At 43.2% G+C, this 18942-nt stretch overlaps 1 protein-coding gene across 4 annotated transcripts in view; it reads left to right on the top strand.

The window, feature by feature from the left end:
- Positions 1-18942, top strand: part of TMEM245 (transmembrane protein 245) — a 154533-nt gene that overhangs the window by 108442 nt on the left and 27149 nt on the right. For all 4 annotated transcript variants that reach the window (XM_053260076.1, XM_053260077.1, XM_053260078.1 and 1 more), the window contains 2 exons: positions 3744-3866; positions 8863-9008. In XM_053260076.1, the coding sequence (XP_053116051.1) occupies positions 3744-3866; positions 8863-9008 (269 nt within the window). The remainder of the gene's footprint in view (positions 1-3743; positions 3867-8862; positions 9009-18942) is intronic.

The following is an 18942-nucleotide window of genomic DNA, read 5'->3' as shown; positions in this document are numbered from 1 at the left end:
CCAACCATCACTCACATAGTTTGGTCAGCCTGAGGAAAACCAGCTACATTCCCCCCAACATTGGAAAAACTGGAAAACATGTACAGAGTACAACAGGACTTACAGTATTTGAATAAACATCCAGTTCCAAATCTGGTCATAGTAGAGTCGGCACAGTCCAGATCTAAGCCGCGCATGTTGTCTGCACCAGCTGATAGGGAAGGGGGAAAGCGATGCTATGGACAAATTCATCTACTCCACATCAAGCCGCCTACTACATATCGTGAATCACCAAGCCTGTTGGGCTAGGTATTGGCATTTCATCCTGGAGAAACTGGCTCAATTTCTTAGCCAATTTAACAGGAAGTGGCTACCACCCTTCTCCAAGAAGGCTCACGGGTAACAAGGCAACATCAATTGTGCAGATGGTGGGTCCCGTGCTATGACAGCGATGGTCTCACTAAGAAGCCATGTGTGGCTTTGGTTGATTGTGTTGTCTCAAGAGGCTCGAACATGCACTGAGGACCTACCATTCGATGGAGAGGTTCTCTTTGGCCAGCTAACAAACGATATCCTGGAGAGAGTCCAGAAGCTTAATTCCACAGTGCGTTTCATGTGGATCTCGCATTCCTCTTCCTCCTTCTCAGCTAAGAAGCGCAGTTGACCCCGGCATAGCCATTATAGGCAATTACAGTTGAACTATCAGTCGGGCTTCCAGACTAATGATTCCTTTCGTCAGCCAGGCAGATTCCAGCCAGGCAGATCCTCTGCTTCAGCAACTTACAAATCTCATGCTGCATCTAAGCCCAAGTCCTCCTTCCCTACCACGCCTGCTGCAGAAAAATGTTTGGTTCGTCTCTATAGACCTGAAAGGTGCATATTTCCACCTTGTAATTGTTCCCCATCATTTAAAGTATCTCAGGTTTCAAGTGGGTGGCCATGCCTACCAATACAAGGTCCTCCTGATTAGATTGGCATCAGCACCTCATGTTTTTACGAAATGCATGGCAGTTGTGGCTGTGCACCTTCAGGTCCCAGGCGTGGCAGTTTTCCTATTTATAGATGACTGGCTGCTGGTAGTAACTTCCCGCCATCATCTTGTACGCCATACTCAACTCACCCTATGGCTGCTGAACTCTCTGAGGTTGCAGGTGAATTGGGCAAAATCTTCTCTTGCACCCTCCCGGACTCTAGACTTTCTGGGTACTTTGGTGGACTCCACCAGAGGACCCCACAAAATAGACAGTCTTGGAGATGTGCTGCTGGCGTTCTGCCAGTACCCAAGCCACATGGCACGCTTCATACAAAGGTTGTTAGGTCTGATGGCCTCTACCACTGCCATCATTCCTATGGCACGTTTCCACATGCACCTCTTGAGGGCTTGGTTTATAGACCATTTCAAGCTTCATCGTCAACATCAAGACTGTGGGCTCCGTGGGATCTTTGTTTGGTGGTCAGACTTCAGGAATCTGTCCAGGGGTGTATGATTCCACCCGTCCTCCCCACCATGGACTATAACAGATGCATCCAATTCGGGCTGGGGAGCCCACTTCAGATACCTTACAGTTGCTGGCTTCTGGTCCAACAGTGAGAAGGAGAGGCACATAAACTACCTCAAGCTGCTAGCAATTTTTAGCGCTCAGAGAGCATTCTGCACCTGGATCAAGAGGGAACTTGTGCTGATGTCTTTCCACCAATTCTGTTGATCCTGAAGGTAATTGAGAAGCTGATAAGGGATGAAGCAAAAGCACTCTTGGTGACCCCGTGGTGGCTGAGACAACCGTGGTTCACCATGCTCCTACAGCTGACGGACCATACTTACCTTTACCTGCCTCTGAGCCCTCACCTTCTGACATTGCACCATGGTCTCAGGCTGCACTCAGACATCGAGTCCCCGCACCTGACAGTTTGGAGAGTTTAAGTGATGTTCCATTTAGTGGTTCTGTCCAGAGGGGGGTGGATGCTTCACATAAACCATCCATTAGAAAGCGTTAAGTGGCGAAGTGGAAAATGTTTTGTAAGCATGCCATGAGCAAGGTCTTGTCTCTGGAGATGGTCCCTGTGCATGTCATCTTGGAGTATCTGCTCTCTCCTGTGGAGGCAAGAGAGGCACATACCTCCATTAAAGTGCGCCTGGCAGCCATTGCCGTGTACTACGAATCACTGGGTCTGTTCTCTGACCCAACAGTTAAGAAGTTTCTAAAAGGCTTGGTTAAATTGTTTCTGGTTGTCCCACGTCCTTCTTGGGATTTGCAGTTAGTTCTTTCTCGGTTAATGTCTCACCCATTTGAACCAATGGCCACCTCAAGCCTCAAGTTGTCATTGAAAAGTGTGTTCTTGGTCACTATTTCCTCAGCGCAAAGGTTTAGCAAACTCCATGCCCTTCAAAGTACTCACCTTACTTGATTTTCCATAAGGATAGGGTGGTGCTACGACCTGACCTTACCTTTCTGCTGAAGGTGGTGACAGAGTTTCACATGACTTGGGAACTGCCCCGCCCAGTCTTCTTTCCTAACCCCATCTTGGAAAAGGACAGAGCACACAATTCTCTGGATGGGCATAGAGCTTTGGCTTTTTATGTGGACAGGACGAGGCCTTTCACGAAATCAAATAGGCTATTGGTTAGCTATGCAGGCTCCTCCAAGGGATTGCCAATATCGACTCAAAGTCTCTCGACTTGGGTAGTGGAGGCAGTCTGCCGCACCCTGTCAAGGCACACTCCACAAGGGCTATGGCAACTTCCATGGCATTTTGGAGAGGCATTCCTTTGGAAGAAATCTGCAAGGCGGCAACCTGGTCAAGACCATACACTTTTGTCCGCCACTGTGCCTTGGATGTCCAGTCCCAAACGCAGGCAGCATTTGGGGCTTTGGTTCTCCAGTCTGTTTCCCAGTAGTCTGCTTCCAGGTAAGAAAACTTGCTATTATCCCAAGTATGATGCACAGAGACCACAAAGAAGAAAAGCAGGTTTCCTACCTATAACTATAGTTCTTCGAGTGGTTTTCTCTGCATTCACACTTCCCACCCATCCTCCCCACAGCAGCCTATCGGGTCACTCTCTGATCCTGGGTTAGTTGCGGTGGTCTCCTAAACTGAGGAGAAGTGGGATATGTTTCTACAGAGGAAGCCAGTTTTTTCACTCTTTCCCCCCCTTTTATGGTAAAGTTTTGGAATGTTCTGAATTTTGGTCTTTGCGCAAGCGCATAACCCAAGTGTGAATGCACAGAAGACCACTTGAAGAACTACAGTTACAGGTAGGAAACCTGCCTTTTCACTGAGTGTGCAATTGGGGGACAATTTTTGCTGATCCCTCATTTTTTTGCTGTTACGTTTATATACTGCCTTTCATTAAAACAATCCCAAGGTGGTTCCTTCCCTCAGAAGTGCTCGATAAGACCCCTAAATATGTCCCTGCAGGTTGTGCAACACTCAGGTTCATATTTAGGGGTGTTAAAGAGAGCTTCAGAGGGAAGTAGTGCCCCCCCCCCATGAGATTCTAGTTTACTAAATGTTGTGGATTTCATGTAACACCTCTTTACTGTTAGTCGGGATGTTGGCCTGTGTTTTCAACGTAAAACACATCAAATCAATATGTATTATTTATAAAGTGGATGAATTCCAGTTCTGGATAGAATTACTAAATGCTGTAGAGGTGTTTTGCATGCAGCACCTTCAAACCATTAGGGGAGATGTCCACCACAGTATTTTAAAAACAATTTTTGCCAAGCTAGTAAGCGCAGACATCTAATTTTGCTCTTTTCCAGATTCTGGAATCCCTCTGGATAGTGATGAGTCACAACATGGGTCTCCTTTTTACTACAGTTACAACTTTAGTAACTATTCTCTTCTACAGTGGTACGGCTCTTCTCAATTTTGTACTCTCACTGGTAAGCTGGTTGCTTTTTTATGCTGAATATTCTGTAGGAGGTAATCTTTTATATGTATTCCCCTCTGGTTTGTGCTGTGTAGAAATGTTGCTAGCATGTGCAGCTTGCTGATTCAGAAATAAAGAAACTTGTGTGCGTGTGCATGTGCGCATGCCTTAGAGGGAACACTGAGCCCCACTGAACACAGCTCAGAAAAGGAAGGCTAGGACTGGTTTACTCTGAGCTTGCTGGATGATCAGAACACTGGATAAAGCGCAGAGTTAGCCTTAGAAGCCCTGCTCACGTATAGTTCAGAGAGTGGAGGCTGATTTCAGGGATCTTCTGAACTTTGGAGCTGGGGAAAGGATGAGCTAATTCTCCCCACAACATCTCTAAGGTTGAGAGATTACCTGGGGTTTCTCTCCTTGCCGTAGGCTGCCTGAGCACTTCCAGTTGCCTGCTTGAGGTCTGTATTTATATTGCCACATTTGTGTAGGAGCTGCATCATCCTTGCTTTCTTCCACACTGATGTGGTAATGATTGGAAACTAGAACCTCATTAATAAGGCTAATTGTGAAGATAATTTCTGCTCACTTTCAGTCAAAGCAAGTACTGCAAGATGCCATAGGGCGTGTGTTTAGTAAGTAAGTTTTATTACGGTCCTTAGACCAGCTTAACATTTAAAATAATACATTTATGATTTACAAAATATTCAAATTACTAATACAAGCTCTACGAAGTTTGGATGCAACAAAACAAAACTTGGCCACATTTATAGAAGTACCAGATTTAAAATTTGACAGCAAAAAAATCCAAGTAAAATTGATCCGTATGGCCAGGATACGAGCATCCCTATAAAATTGACAATACAGAATAACATGAACAACTGACTCTATATCCCCTGAGCCACAAGGGCAACGACACAATGCATATGGAACTTGTTTATATTTCCCGTCTAGGAGTGCAGAGGGAAGGGCATTCAAATGAGCAAGGGTCAATGCTCTCCGAAACTTAGGTAAAAACATATGATCTAAATGTGCAGCCGGTTTATGGCTGAAATTTTGAGAGCCTATATAGATTCCACTTGGTAGTTGAGCACACTCCTCCTGCAGATCTTTGTCCAGCAGTCGTTGTCTAACAAAACATATCGCCTGATCTAAACTCCTCCCTATAAGGTTTTCTTGGGACGTGCCCAGTTGATGCAATTTCGTTTTCAGAGCTATTTTCCATTTAGATGTAAAGCTGTCAACTAATACTAAAGGTGCTAAACCCACTGGGAAGAAAACCAAATGCAGCCAGAATTTGATTATACAAAACCAGATTTTCATTTTCAAGGTGGTAACCCCAACCTCTCTACGGAGAGCCACTTTAGCTATGCCTCTGGGGGCTTGAAGGATGGCCCTTAAGAATTTAGTTTGAACTGCTTCTAATATTGTAAAATTATCAAAAGGTCCAATTTGCGTGCCATAAAGAATTTGAGGGTATATTTTAGCCTTCAATAATTTGACAGCCACTGGGACAAAAAGAGCACCTCTTGAGAAGTAAAAATATTTAATCACATTTGCCATCTGTTGGTCACTGTGCAAAACAAAGCTAAGATGAGCTTTCCGGGATCCACTGGAATGAAATGCAACCCCTAAATACTTGAAAACCTTGACCAATATTATGTCCATTTATGGACCATTTATGGGTTTGGGGGCATTTTGCAAAAACCATTACCTTAGTCTTTTTATAGTTTACCTCCAAGGCCTCCTTCACAGTATAGACACTCAGGGAAGTTAAGGCACGGCTTAACCTATCTTGGTTTGAGATAATAGGACAATATCGTCATCATAAAGCAGTAACGAAACATGCCTGTTCGCAATATTATGAGGATGAAGAGCAAGGTCATTCAGATGAGAAACTATTGAATTTATATAAAAATTAAATAAGACAGGGGCAAGAATACAACCTTGTTGTACTCCTTTATAAGTAGGTATCTCAGCCGAGAGATGCCCTTTCCTACTACACCGCACTCTGAAGCGGGTGTTCTGATGAAGATTGTAGATTAATAAAAGTAAACATGGATCTATTGATGATTCTTTTAACTTCGTCCAAAGTCTGTCTCTAGAAACAGAATTGAAAGCTGCTTTAAAATCTATAAATGCAGCATACAAGGAGGACTTAGGTGAGTAGTGGTGTGCACGGACCGGTCCGGGGCCATAGAAAAGGCCTCCAGACCAGTCTGGAATTCCAGCGGTTCGGCAGGGTGGGGGAGTGTGTCTTTAAGGGGGGCGGTAGTACTTACCGCCCCCCCCGCTCTTCCCCCTCCGGCGCTGGAGTTGCCAAAAACGTTCTTGGGGCAGCAGAGTTCCTCCCTGCCGCCCCTGCCCCCGTCGTTGTCTGTAAGGGTTAAACTAGAAAGAGCTGGTAGCGCGCATGCGCCCTTCACAGTGCATGCTCGTCTCCGCCGCTGGCGCGCGTGTGCCATGTGGCGCATGCATGCCAGCAGCGAAGACAAGCACACGCACCGCGAAGGGCGCATGTGCGCTGCCAGCTCTTTCTAGTTTAACCCTTACAGAGAACGATGGGGGCAGGGGCGGCAGGGAGGAACTCGTGCCGCCCAGGAACGTTTTTGGCAACTCCAGCACCGGAGGGGGAAGAGCGGCGGCGGGGGAGGGGCAGTAAGTACTACCGCCCCCCCCTTAAAGACATACTTCCCCCAGTGTCGGACCATGCTTCTGTGGTTCCGTGCACATCCCTATAGGTGAGGAGGAATATGTCTCAGCTAAATATTGTAAAACAAATACTTGCTGTGTTGTAGAATATCCTTCTCGAAATCCCACTTGTTCGGCGGATAAGATATCCTGAGTATCCAGCCATTCCTATAATTTTCCCAGGAGATGTCTAGCATAGAGTTTACTAAAAATGCTAAGGAGACTAATCGAGCGATAGCTATTAGGATCCTCCCTTGATCCTTTCTTGTAAATTGGGACTATTACTGAAACACCCCAATCCTTGGGCATTTTTGCAGTAATATCTATGAAGGTAAATAAGGAAGCAAGAAGAGGAGCCCACCAATCAAGGTTGTTGCGAATAATTTCAATTGTAATACAGTCGATTCCAGAAGCCTTACCCGTCTTACATTTTTTAACCAAAGCTTCAACTTCCAAGACAGTGCCTGGGCTCCAGCTTGGAAGTTGGTCCGGCTTATAATCAATTATAGCCGTATGGGAGCCCACTTTTTGATATGTGTGTTTATGTTCTGTTAATATCTAAAGGGTCCCTATAAACATGGATATTTGTGTGTGGCATTTGTACAAGTTGTTGGAATAGCTTTGCAAATGATATGGCAAACTGTGTTAAATTTGAGATTTCCAGCTGACGACTTCTAGTATAAATAATTGCTAGGGAGGCAACTCTTTGTTTCCATTTCCCTCACAGCTTCTGTTATTTTCCATCATGAATTCATGATGTTAGAACCTATGAGTCAGTTCAGATGTCACACAGAACCTTCGTTTATTTCATATAACCTAGGTTGCTTTTATTCTCTGAACCAATGCCATGGCATTGACCATGGTTTATTTATGGTGGTCTAACCAGGATCTGATCGCTACATTTGAAGTTAGCATGTGTACCTAAGCTGAGCCTACCCTTAGTTCCATGTTACATACAAATCCATCTTCAGAACAAACCACAGTGTGTTTTTTCCCTTCTTTCTCCAAGGGCTGCCACTCACAGAGACACTAGGTCAAAGCAACTGTGACACATGGCCGCTCTAGGCTGCATCTCTCACTAGTGCTAGCTAGAAACCCCCTTTAATCTGCCTAGCAGCTTATGTCTTTTTTGTAATCTTTGCCATAATCTCTTTACCCTTTTGCCAGTAACTGACATGATTCACTTTTTAATTCCAGAGGCTCTTAAGAGATAGAATTAAAAACCACTCTTGCACTACTGTCGTCCCTGCCAGAGCTGAATCCTGAAGCAGCCCGTTGGCACAGTAACAACAAAATCAGCATAGGCTGTGCTGAAATGCTTTCCCAACCTGATATTTCTCTACCAAGAGTGGAGCTGAATAGCCTGTTTTGCTTTTGGTTAGCCTAGTGGGGGTGCCTCACCACAAGGGGAGAGTTGTACAAGGCATTTGTGGAAGGGAATGCACCATAGACCTTTCATAGAGCTTTGCAATGTCAGTGCTGACGAAACCCCAAGGAACACAAATGATATGCTTCATGAATGAGCATTCTTCGTGGTCACAGACCACCATGTAGATACAAACTGTGCCTTCCCTTTCCCTCTATAGCTCTTACACTACATGATAGTGCTTCCCTAAAATTTCTCATCTCTTTCTCTCCAGTAGCTCCACATTCACTGGAAATTTTCCTAGTTACCCTTCCACCTACACAACTCTCTGTGTATCCTGTCTGTCCAGTCCATGTAGATATTACTAAGCTAGAAGGGCCAATGTTCTTACAGTAGAAGGCAAGTTCCTATGTTCCTTTGCTCAGTTATGCAGTTACTGTCAGGTTGCTTTGCTTCTGCCTTCTAAAGAGGCTCTGTTGTCATGCTTGTTGTCATGTTTTGCCTGCCCTGAGGCCCTTCATGTTGCTGCCCTTGTAGCAGTCTGCTTCATTGCAACAGACTCCTAGACCTTTTAAAATGGTTATTCTCTTATATTTAGCAGGGGGAGAGCAACTGGCCTAATTTATCTCAGCACAGCATCTTACCGGTGGCTGTTGTTGGGGCCTCTCTTGTGTCCTTCTAGTTGAAGGACCTAGGTTGTTGATTTTTCCAGTGCAACCTGACCTGACAATTTTTGGTGGGGGTGGGGATGTGGGAACACTTCTCTGTTGGGTCGGATTAGATCCATTCTTTTTTAGGCTGCACAGACCTATTCAATAGTATTTCATTCTTAATTATATTAAATTACATAAAGCAGATTTGTATCCTTTCCCCCCTTTTTCTTGCTTAAAATGGGTTCCCCCCCCTTTTTTTAAAAAATGAATCAATTCAACTGTTTTTATTTTTGTCCTTGCAGGTGATTTTTCTGACCACACTGTTCTACCTTTTAAGTTCCAGTGATGAATATTACAAGCCAGTGAAGTGGGTGATCAATTTGACTCCCTTATCACAGCCTAGCCCTTCATCAAATATAGTTGGCCAGTCTGTGGAGGAGGCGATAAGGTAAATATTTCTTTCTAGTTACTGAAACTTGTCTCTATGGTGAGTGTAAGCATTTTTGCATGATTTCTGAAGAGCTTTACTTCTGTTAATGCACTTTAGTGCCTGAGCTCAAACAAAACACATTGCCACCCCTTTGATGTGCTCAAAGTAAAATATTGGGGTCCAGGGCTCTCCTGTCTCACTGGCTGATTTCACCTCTCTTCAGTGGGAGTCAGTACTACTGTGTCAGTGTATACACAGCAACAATGAAGGCATGAGATACTGTTTCCTCAAAGACCTTAGGCTGCTTCACTTTGGGAGAAGAAGCACAATGTTTGACCCCTGTATAATGCCAAGGGTTAGGGTTAACGCTTTTCCAAGGATCTAAAACTTTTCCAAGAATCCAAAACTTTTTGTTTAAAAACCCTCTATTTTGATTCTTCCATTTCTTGGAGAATTGCAGAGATTGTCTGAAGGGTACTGCATGGTATCTTGTGTAAAACTGGCATAGAGAATGGCTGTTGCAGGATGGAATGCTAGAGAGAGAGAGAGAAATGGCATAATAATAGAGAGCAAAGGATGTATCAGTAATTTGGAAAGGACTAAATAAAATGGTACTGAACTTGATTAGTGTTTTTGATTGGGGCTGCCCACTATCATAAGAGTAAGATGATATATCTTTACTTTAAAAGGTTGTTATATATTCCCTATAATTCACTACTAAGAACAAATAAGTTTGGGTGGGCGGGCTCAGAAATGTCATGAGAGATTTAATCAATATTTATTATTTATTTGATTTCTATACTGCCCTTCCAAAAATGGCTCAGGGCAGTTTACACAGAGAAATAATGAATGAATGAATAAGATGGATCCCTGTCCCCAAAGGGCTCACAATCTAAAAAGAAACATAAGATAGACACCAGCAACAATCACTGGAGGTACTGTGCTGGGGGTGGATAGGGCCAATTAATCTCCCCCTGCTAAATAAAGAGAACCAACATGTTAAAAAGGTGCCCCTTTGCCAAATTAGCAGGGGATATTATCTCTCATTTAATTTCATACTCTGAGTATGAAGTAAAACCTTGAGACTGGAAGTATTTTCAGAATGGTTGTCAAAATAGTAGAATTATTCAGCAAACTGAGTTTAGCAGGTAGTATCGCCTTTTTCAAAGCTGGCAGTTATCAACCACACTGTCTTCAAACTGAGCCACTTGTCACAAAGCCATCACAGAATTACATTTTCAGATTATGACTTCATCATATGCAGGTGGGAGATACACCAAGGTTCCAATCTCCCATCATCTTTGTATTTGTGGTAGTCTCAGGCTGAGGATAATTATATATTATATTTTGTTATGTGGAATGTATGCCGGTCCTAGAGTATGATTTCTTGTTCTCCTGTGAGTGATAGACCTCCAAGAAAGTAAATCTGCAGGTTATTTTCAGATCCAGATCCCAGTATTATTAACAAAGTGGCTATGTTTGCTTTAGCTGCCATGAAAATTAGAGTTAAGATCTTAAATATCATAGTTATAAATTGTGTTAATTATCAAGTTCTCTTATTCTGAAATGTATAAAGTTCTTTTTTGAAATTCCATAATAACCAATTACATGCAATAAAATTGAGTGAATTATTTTGAACAAACTAATGAATTTGATTACAGTGCCATAAATATTTAGATTTATAGTCTGTCCTTTCCCAAGAGTTTAACAACTTATAGATCATGCTATTTCCTATTCCTAAACTTCACAACCTAAGATAGACCTAGGACAACAGCCAAAGCACTGTTGACTTCCCTCACTCTTCTGCCCACATGCAACACCTTTGCCCATATCGCATCTCCTCTAAAACATGTTTTAAGACACGAATAAGACCCTCTCTAAGTCTCCAGTTGCCACTTCTTTAAATTGCCATCAAATAGTTAGTAAATATTTGCACAAAATCTTACTCCTTTCCTGAGGAATTGTTGGTCTGCCAAAATTCAGTACTTAGCTTCTCCCCAAGCCCCCAAATTATATTCATTATCATAAGTGTACTCTGGAAATCATTATCTTGATATGTAGAGTTTCTTCTTTGAAAAATGTTTTCTGCATGTCTAAGGAATTTATCCTCACTACTGTATCATGTTGGGATATGCCATTTTCTGATGCAGAGAGGGAAGAGAATTCATGAATTATTTTGAAAGGTGAAAAGGAGTATAAAAGACATATGTCTATGGATGTTAAATCTAAATGATAGATGTTGCAGAAAGTAAACTACCAGGTGCTTTGGTGTTAATGATCAAATTAGCCAAAGGCTAATGATAATGACCTACTTGTAGTACCTTTTCATGCTTATTATTTTATATGTAGCTTATTGACAATCAGTTTCTACTACTACTATTTCTACTACTAATAATAATAATAATAATGATGATGATTATTATTAATATTTATATACCGCTCTTCAACCAAAGTTTTCAAAGCGGTTTACATAGGAAAATACATAAATAAGATGGCTGCCTGTCCCCAAATTGCTCACAATCTAAAAGAAAGAATCATTAGAGACACCAGCAACAGCCACTGGAGGGTTGGATAGGACCAGTTGCTCTCCCCCTCCTAAATATAATAGATTAACCACTTTAAAAGGTGTCTCTTTGCTCAGTTAGAAGGGGTAGATTTCTAAATTTCATCTGCGTTGAAAGCTATTTTTATCACAGCTTTCAGCTAATCTGACAGAGACACCATAGCTTAGTGAGTGAGTTCAGTTGCAGGCATCTTCAATTAAGTATCCTAGGTTAGCAGCTCTGCAGTCGGGAAGGGCAGTACTGAGCTAGATGGGTTAGTGGTCTTACTCTATACAAACTAGTTCCATGTGTCAGTGTTCCCTCTAAGGCTTGCGCGTGTGCGCACACCCACACGGTTTTTGATGTGTGCTCAGTTAATTTTAGATCCCGTTCAGGTTTAATCAGGAAGGTCCCACTCTGAATGCACGTGTACACACACTGCCTTGATACTTCCGCCCAGAACAAAACTCATTCCACACAGAGATGAAAAAAATTAGAGAGAACACTGCCATGTGTTGAATTGCTTGTGTAGATAAAATGGTTTGTTGAAATTATGTAATAACTTTTACTGACTTTGGGGGTCAGTAGCTCTGATATGGCTTATATGAAAGTGTAGTTGTATTGCAGAAGCTTGGTAAGTACAAGAAGAGTGAATAACTGTTCAGATTTCTTGGGCAATCCTTCTTGAAGCTGAATTTTGGGATCTCATATGTGTGTAATGTTTTCCAGTTACTTGACTAAGAAAGTTGTGTAGTCAGTCCAAACACTTGTAAATTGGGCTCCATCTGAAGCCCAAGCAAATTGGAAATTTTAAAGTAGAAAAAGATCCCATCCCCATGGCTCTGATATGCCCTGAGTCAGGCATTATCAGAATGAGTTCTGCAATAACATGAGGGAGCTCCAACAGTCAGAACTCCAACAAAATTCCCTCCAGTCATTGCAGAACTCTGTTGGACATCCACCCCACTGCCATCTCCAATCTTCTGCCTTCCCCCACCCTTTCCATGTCTTCCCCTGACTTCTTCCTGTTTCCCTTCCTTTACTTGGACCTGAGTATAGCAGCACAATGAGGTGAGTTTCATGATCAGTGAGACTCGCCGTAAGGGAGTTTGCGGGCAGTGTGGGCTTATCCCCCTCTCCCTGCAGACGATCACTACTGCAGCCCTGGGAAACCGGATCAGCCACCCACATGACTGCCGTCTCTGTCTGCGGGGATCAGGGTCTGCATGGCCCCCGGAAGTTCCAGGATGCCCCATGCAAGTGTGTGGGGCATCCTGGAGAGACCCCAAGAGCCGGGAGGCCTTCAGCCTCCTGGCAGGGGTATCCTTGTGTATTGCTGCGGTGCAGAGCCGCGCCGCGGCAATACACGATCAGAAAGACGAGCTTAACAGAGCACTCGCTCCGTTAACCTCGGCTAAGGGGAAGGGTACTTTGGGAGGTTTGCTGTTGGGAGCCACATGGCTCCCGTGACTGCAGACGATCAGCAAAAAGTGGGCTAGGCTCCCTTGGCCTGCTTTTTGTCGATTGTGAGAATCTCCTCAATGTCTCTTCTGGAGTCTGGAGCCAACCACCCACCTGCTTGCCCCTTGCTGTGGCTTCTGTTTTAAAAGTCACCTTTTAAAGATGTCCTTAGGACTCCAGCTAGCATGATGGATTGTGGGAATCGTAGTTCTTTGAATGGCTGTAACCATGGCCAAATGGGATCCTAAAGACCTTAAAAGGGAGGGGGGGTGCCTTTTAAAAACAGAAGCCATGACAAGTGGCTAGCAGGCACAGGGCTGACTCCAGCTAAGGTTGTCAAATGTCCCTCATTACACAGGATGTCGCTCATTTCAGGGGTGAAATGTGGGTGCTTATAGGGACAGCATGTGTCCCTCATTTGTCCTTCATTTATTCAATAGCATAAAGTTCAATTATCTACGTCAATGATACTCAGGCTCTTGATTACTACTGTATATACTTCCCAGCCCACCCGCCCCACCCCCGCAGCCAGCCCCCACAAACTTGTGTCCCTCATTCTGGCAATGAAATGTTGGCAACCCTAGCTCCAGCCTCCAGAAAAGGACATTGTGCTGCTGACCTCAGGTCCAGGTAAGAGAGGGGCTCTGAGAGAGGACAGAGAAAGGACAGGGGGAAGCAGGAGAAGGGAGGGAGATGGAGAGAGGGCAGTGAGAGGGAGGGGAAGGGTCTGACAAAATGTCAGGTCCAGTCTGACTCAGACAGTTTGGGGGGGACTATATAAGCCCTCCCAACATTTTTTCTGTTAGATTGGATTTTCACTGTGTTCAGGATTCTACTCAAATATGTTGAATTGTTCTGAAGAAGGAGGCAGAGGGAGAGATTTTAGAACTAGGATAAGTTCTTGGCAAACCTAATAGGTGAGAAATAGGGAAGAGAGCTTCATCATTCATGGAAGTCTCGGGGCTCCTCCTCCTTATCTGTCCCTTCCCACCCTGCTCTCCCCAACTTAATACTTTTGTCCTCCTGTGAATGAGGCTTGTATTTGGTCTGACCCAAATGCTGTCTTTGCCAGCTTTAACAGAAGTGTGGCATTTAGCTTAATGGGGATCTGTTTGGAAAAGTATGGATGTGAGAGAACCCAGAAGCAGAGCTGCTGTGTGGTTCAGCTGGGTTTGCTGTTTGGTTAGGAAGGACACACAGCACCTTGGAGCTCCCCATAGCAGATGTTTGCTTAACTTCAGAATGTAATAGCAATAGTCAAGCAATGCAAAAAGAATCTTTTCCTGCTGTCAGATGAAAAGCTGATCTCTTTTAATAGGTAAAGAGCTATGGAGAGATGAAGCCTGTTTGGGGACAAATATGTGTGTGCATGCATGCAGTTCCTTTTTATCAAGGCATGTAGAGGGACATGCTTGGTGGGTAGAAATATGTGTAATTTGAAGCCCAGTTCAAACTTACAACTGCAACCAGGCATAGGTTCACAAGCATTCTCGCCTCTCCCTTTCTTGTGAATTTCCTCCACTGGTCTCTACCTAGGTGTTGACAGTCTACTCTCAGATTCTAAAAGTCTGGTTTCAGTTCCATGTAAATCTGGATCATAGAGAGGTAAAGACTCAGAGGCATAACTACAATTGAACCAGGGAAGTGGGCAGATGTCCCTGAGACCCCCAAGGAAGCAGGGACCTGCTGGCTGGGCAACAACTTGCCCTTGCACCTCTGAAGAGGAAGGTGAGGGTACAATCAGAGGCCCATATTTATTTTTTGTCCCAGGGCCCATGCCAGCCTTGCTGCACCCCTGGTAAGACTTATATGCATGTTGATATGAAATGAGAAATGTGCATGACTGTGTAATGGGCATGCCTGAACAAAAGACTCTGCATGGCCCTCAGACCAAGAAAAAGTTCAACTCATTTGCTCTGTGGACTGGTACAATATGGGAATATTGCATAACAATTGCAGGATGGCAGAATGAATGGATCTGTGCTGTAAATCAAAATATATGTAGGTATTTTAAATAGCCTACATCAACCCCCTGCTGGTCAAGGAAGAGTAGTAAAGGCATTGGGAGATCTACGAAGACCCACATTTGTTGCCTATTGTATTGATTTGCTAGATATTTGATTTGTTACACATCTGCCATTAATTCTGTTTGTGTGTTTGCGCGTGCACACACTTTTACTAAAACGAGTTAGTGCATTATTTTAAGAATCTAGAATGAATTGCCTTAAAAAGTAGACAGATTATTGACTGTTACTTATAGTTCAAAGTTTAAGCTCTTAACCTTGGGTGTTCAGACAAAAATCACACATCTCTTATTCTCTAAAAATATAGCAGCCTTGATAGTGGTGTTATTAAAGCTAAATAGGCAACACCTTACCTGTCTTGTTTTCCACGCAAATGAAGCAGAGATCCTTGACTTTGTGTATCTCTGAGTTGCATGCACACCTTTTGCCTGAACCATTGTCCTTTCCCTAAATGGCATGCTTTTCTCTTCCTGAATGCACCAGACCCTTCTTCCCTGAAGCTCCCATTCTGCTTGCTCTATTGGGAATATTGCACATTACTAAGTTGCATGTTGTCACGACCTCAGTGCAATTTAGTGTGTGCGATGTTTTCATATGAGTGCATGCACACAGGTATGGCTGTGGCTTAAAGTTACTGCTGGCTGTGTTCCTTAATAGGGATGAGTTAGTTATAGAAGAGCCATCATCCATATCCGTATTTGGGCTTGAACGTGTTAGCCAGAGCTCAGGTTTTAATGGTTGTTTTCTGTCTGAGAAAGTTTTATGACTTGTTTCATTTTCTTAATCCACCATACAAACTGCAAACAATTGTGTTAAATGGGCAGTCATCTTGTGGTATTATTATTTATTATTCCTTTCCAAAACTGTCTTGCAGATTCATTGTGATAAAGGTTGCCCATATTAGTTAAAGAGTTTGATGCAAATGGAACTTAATATTGATTACTGAAATAAATTATGATTACCAGTCATAATTTCATCAGGATACTGCAGTCACCAAAAAAACAATCAAACATGATGATGGAAATGATATAGTGATACAATCTCCAGAGAAAACAATTTGTCTTCCAGCATATTAAGATGTAAAACACATAATATGCTTAGGAAAACCACTGTGAATGCTTGATTGCAATGTTAGCATCATTTAATTGGACTGGTTAATTAAGTTTTAATCTGCATGTGATTAGTTCTTTCACTGCCCAGAGAATTAACAAAAATAGGACCTACAACATTTATGCATTGTCTCGTTACATGGTGTGTATATGTGTGTATTTCATCTGTTAAACCGAGTACTGAAGGAATGATGTCCTAAAATGTATACTTTTGATGCTTTTTGTTCTTTTATACCAGCTTTCTGAAATCATTACAGAGAACATGCAAGCAACTTAAAGCGTGGTCGGGAGTTAGGAGGGAGCTGTTGGGAGCCAGGGGTCTTACCTGATGTCTCTGAGATGCAGGATCAGTTAGTTGTGACAGGAAGCGGACAGAAGCTAGCAACCACCCAGCTCTTCAGTCTCTCACAAAACCGAGGGCAGGGACAGCAGCAACACCTTTTTAGCCAAAGAGACTTCCCTCATAGGAGATGAGCTCTAGTGAGCATCTCCCAAGAGGGAACTCTCTTCCAGTCCACTGGCCAAAGAAGCACTGCCACTGTGCCCACCCTCAACTTTGTGAGCAGTGGAGGAGCTAGGTAGTTGTCCACTCCTGTTCTCCTCCTTGCACCACAGATACATCAGAGCAGAGAGCAGCTCTTCGGGACCACTTGAAATTTCCTGAAGATGACTCTTCTTGAAATTTGGATTTGCATTCAAGCTGAGAACAGAAAAGTGAGCAAGCTATAAAAACACTTATTCCTTTTGCAACATTCCTTTTGCAACAAAGATAAAATAATTTATCTTAAATAACTTCTTATTACCAACCCACCACCAGAATAACACATTTACCTTACATAACATAAGGATTATCAATTTGTTTCCTGATGTTACAAGCAGTGGCACAAAATCTGGCCATGTAATAGGTAAATCTCAGCATCAGAGTCAGAAAGAGAAAAAATTACATAAAAATCATCTGGCTGGCCCGGATAGTGTAACAAAATGAATAAGAATAAGAAGAGAACATATATCCAATAAGAAGAGAACATATATCGCTATAAAATCTGGGCAAAATACAAACACAACAATGTTTTAACGCAGGAGTAATATGGCCTAGATGACCCAGAGACCAATCTGGCTGCTGCATTCTGAACCAACTGCAGTTTCTGAACTACATACAAAGACAGCCCCACATAGAGCACATTACAGTAATCCACCTAAAGTTTACCAGCATATGTACTATCATTTTGAGGTCATTCATCTCAAGAAATTGACGTATCAGCCTAAGCCAATAAAAAGCACCTCTAGCCACTGCCTCAACCTGGGACACCAGGGAGAGGTTCGGATCCAGAAGCACCCCCAGAGGTTCGGATCCAGACTGCACACCTGTTCCTTCCAGGGGAGCATGACCCCATCCAGAACTGGCAGATCAAAATAGTCTCCCGAGTTTCAACCCCACATAATAAGTACCTTTATCTTATCTGGATTCAGCCTCAGTTTGTTATCCCTCATCCAGCCCAATACTGCCTCCAGGCAGGCATTTAGGGAGGTTGTGCCTTCTCCAGTTGATGTTGACATGGATAAATAGATTTGGGTGTCGTCAGCATACTGATGACAAATCCCCTGATCTCTCCCAGCGGTTTCATGTAGATGTTAAACAACATCAAAGACAATACAGAGCACTGAGGGACACCATAGGAAAGTTCAGATTTTGAAGAACAGTCTCCAAGAGACACCATCTGGAATCTGCCCGTGAGGTAGGAGTGGAACCACTGCAAAGCAGTGCCTCCCACCCCCAGTACCCTCAGACATTCCAGAAAGATACTATGGTCAATAGTATCGAAAGCCACTGAGAGATCCCAAAGGACCAACAGAGTCACACTTCCTCTGTCAATTCCCAATTGAAGATCATCCATCAGGCCGACCAAGCCCCACAGCCCACCTGAAAGCCAGTTTGAAATGGATCTAGATGATCAGTTTCCTCCAAGACCAGCTGGAGCTGGGAGGCCACCACCTTCTCAGTTACCTTGCCCAGCTATGGAAGATTAGAGACAGGCCTGTAATTGCTTAACTCTGAGGGATCCAGGGCAGGCTTCTTCAGAAGCAGTCTAATGATTGCCTCCTTAAGACAAGGAGGCATCCTGCCCTCCCTCAGAGAAGCATTTATGATCTCTACCAGGCCCTCTACAGCAGCTTCTTTGCTAGATTTTACAAGCCATGTTGGGCAAGGATCAAGAGAGCAGCAAAGAGTCTAAACACTTGAGTCTATTAGAAACCAAAGAGTCTAAACATTTGAAAAAATTCCTAGAACATAAGCTGAGTAGTACCCCACTGCCTTGTGGGTGGGAGGGTGGGTGTAGTTGGCACATGGCAGTTGACAGTTGGCACTGTCTGAAGACAGTCAAAATGAATAGAAGAAATGAAGGTGTGTAATGAATCCTCATAGGAATTCATTGAGGGAAAGTTATTATACAGCAAACAATCCAAACACTTGAAAAATAGTGACCATACATTTTAGTAACCACACATTTTGCTCCATAACTCCACTTCTGCAAGGGCTAGAGCTTCTTTTTTTTTTTAATAAATCTTTTTTTTAAAAGAAAAGAAAAAAGAAAGCCGGGGACCTGGGGAAATAAATAGGAGTAATTAGAATCTCGAATTGATTCAAATCGAATCTGACGTGATTTGATTTGTAGCCAAATCTAGTCAGTGGACTATGGGGTGATTTGTTCTGTCTCCAAATCACCCGAATCAGCTAGATTTGGATACAAATCAATTTGTACATGAATCGATTCGCACATCCCTAGTACATTGACTCTCTTGTGACATAGGAATA

This window comes from Hemicordylus capensis, chromosome 6, assembly GCF_027244095.1.
Source record: "Hemicordylus capensis ecotype Gifberg chromosome 6, rHemCap1.1.pri, whole genome shotgun sequence".
NCBI classification, from domain to species: domain Eukaryota; kingdom Metazoa; phylum Chordata; class Lepidosauria; order Squamata; family Cordylidae; genus Hemicordylus; species Hemicordylus capensis.
This window is presented reverse-complemented; position numbering and strand designations above follow the sequence as displayed.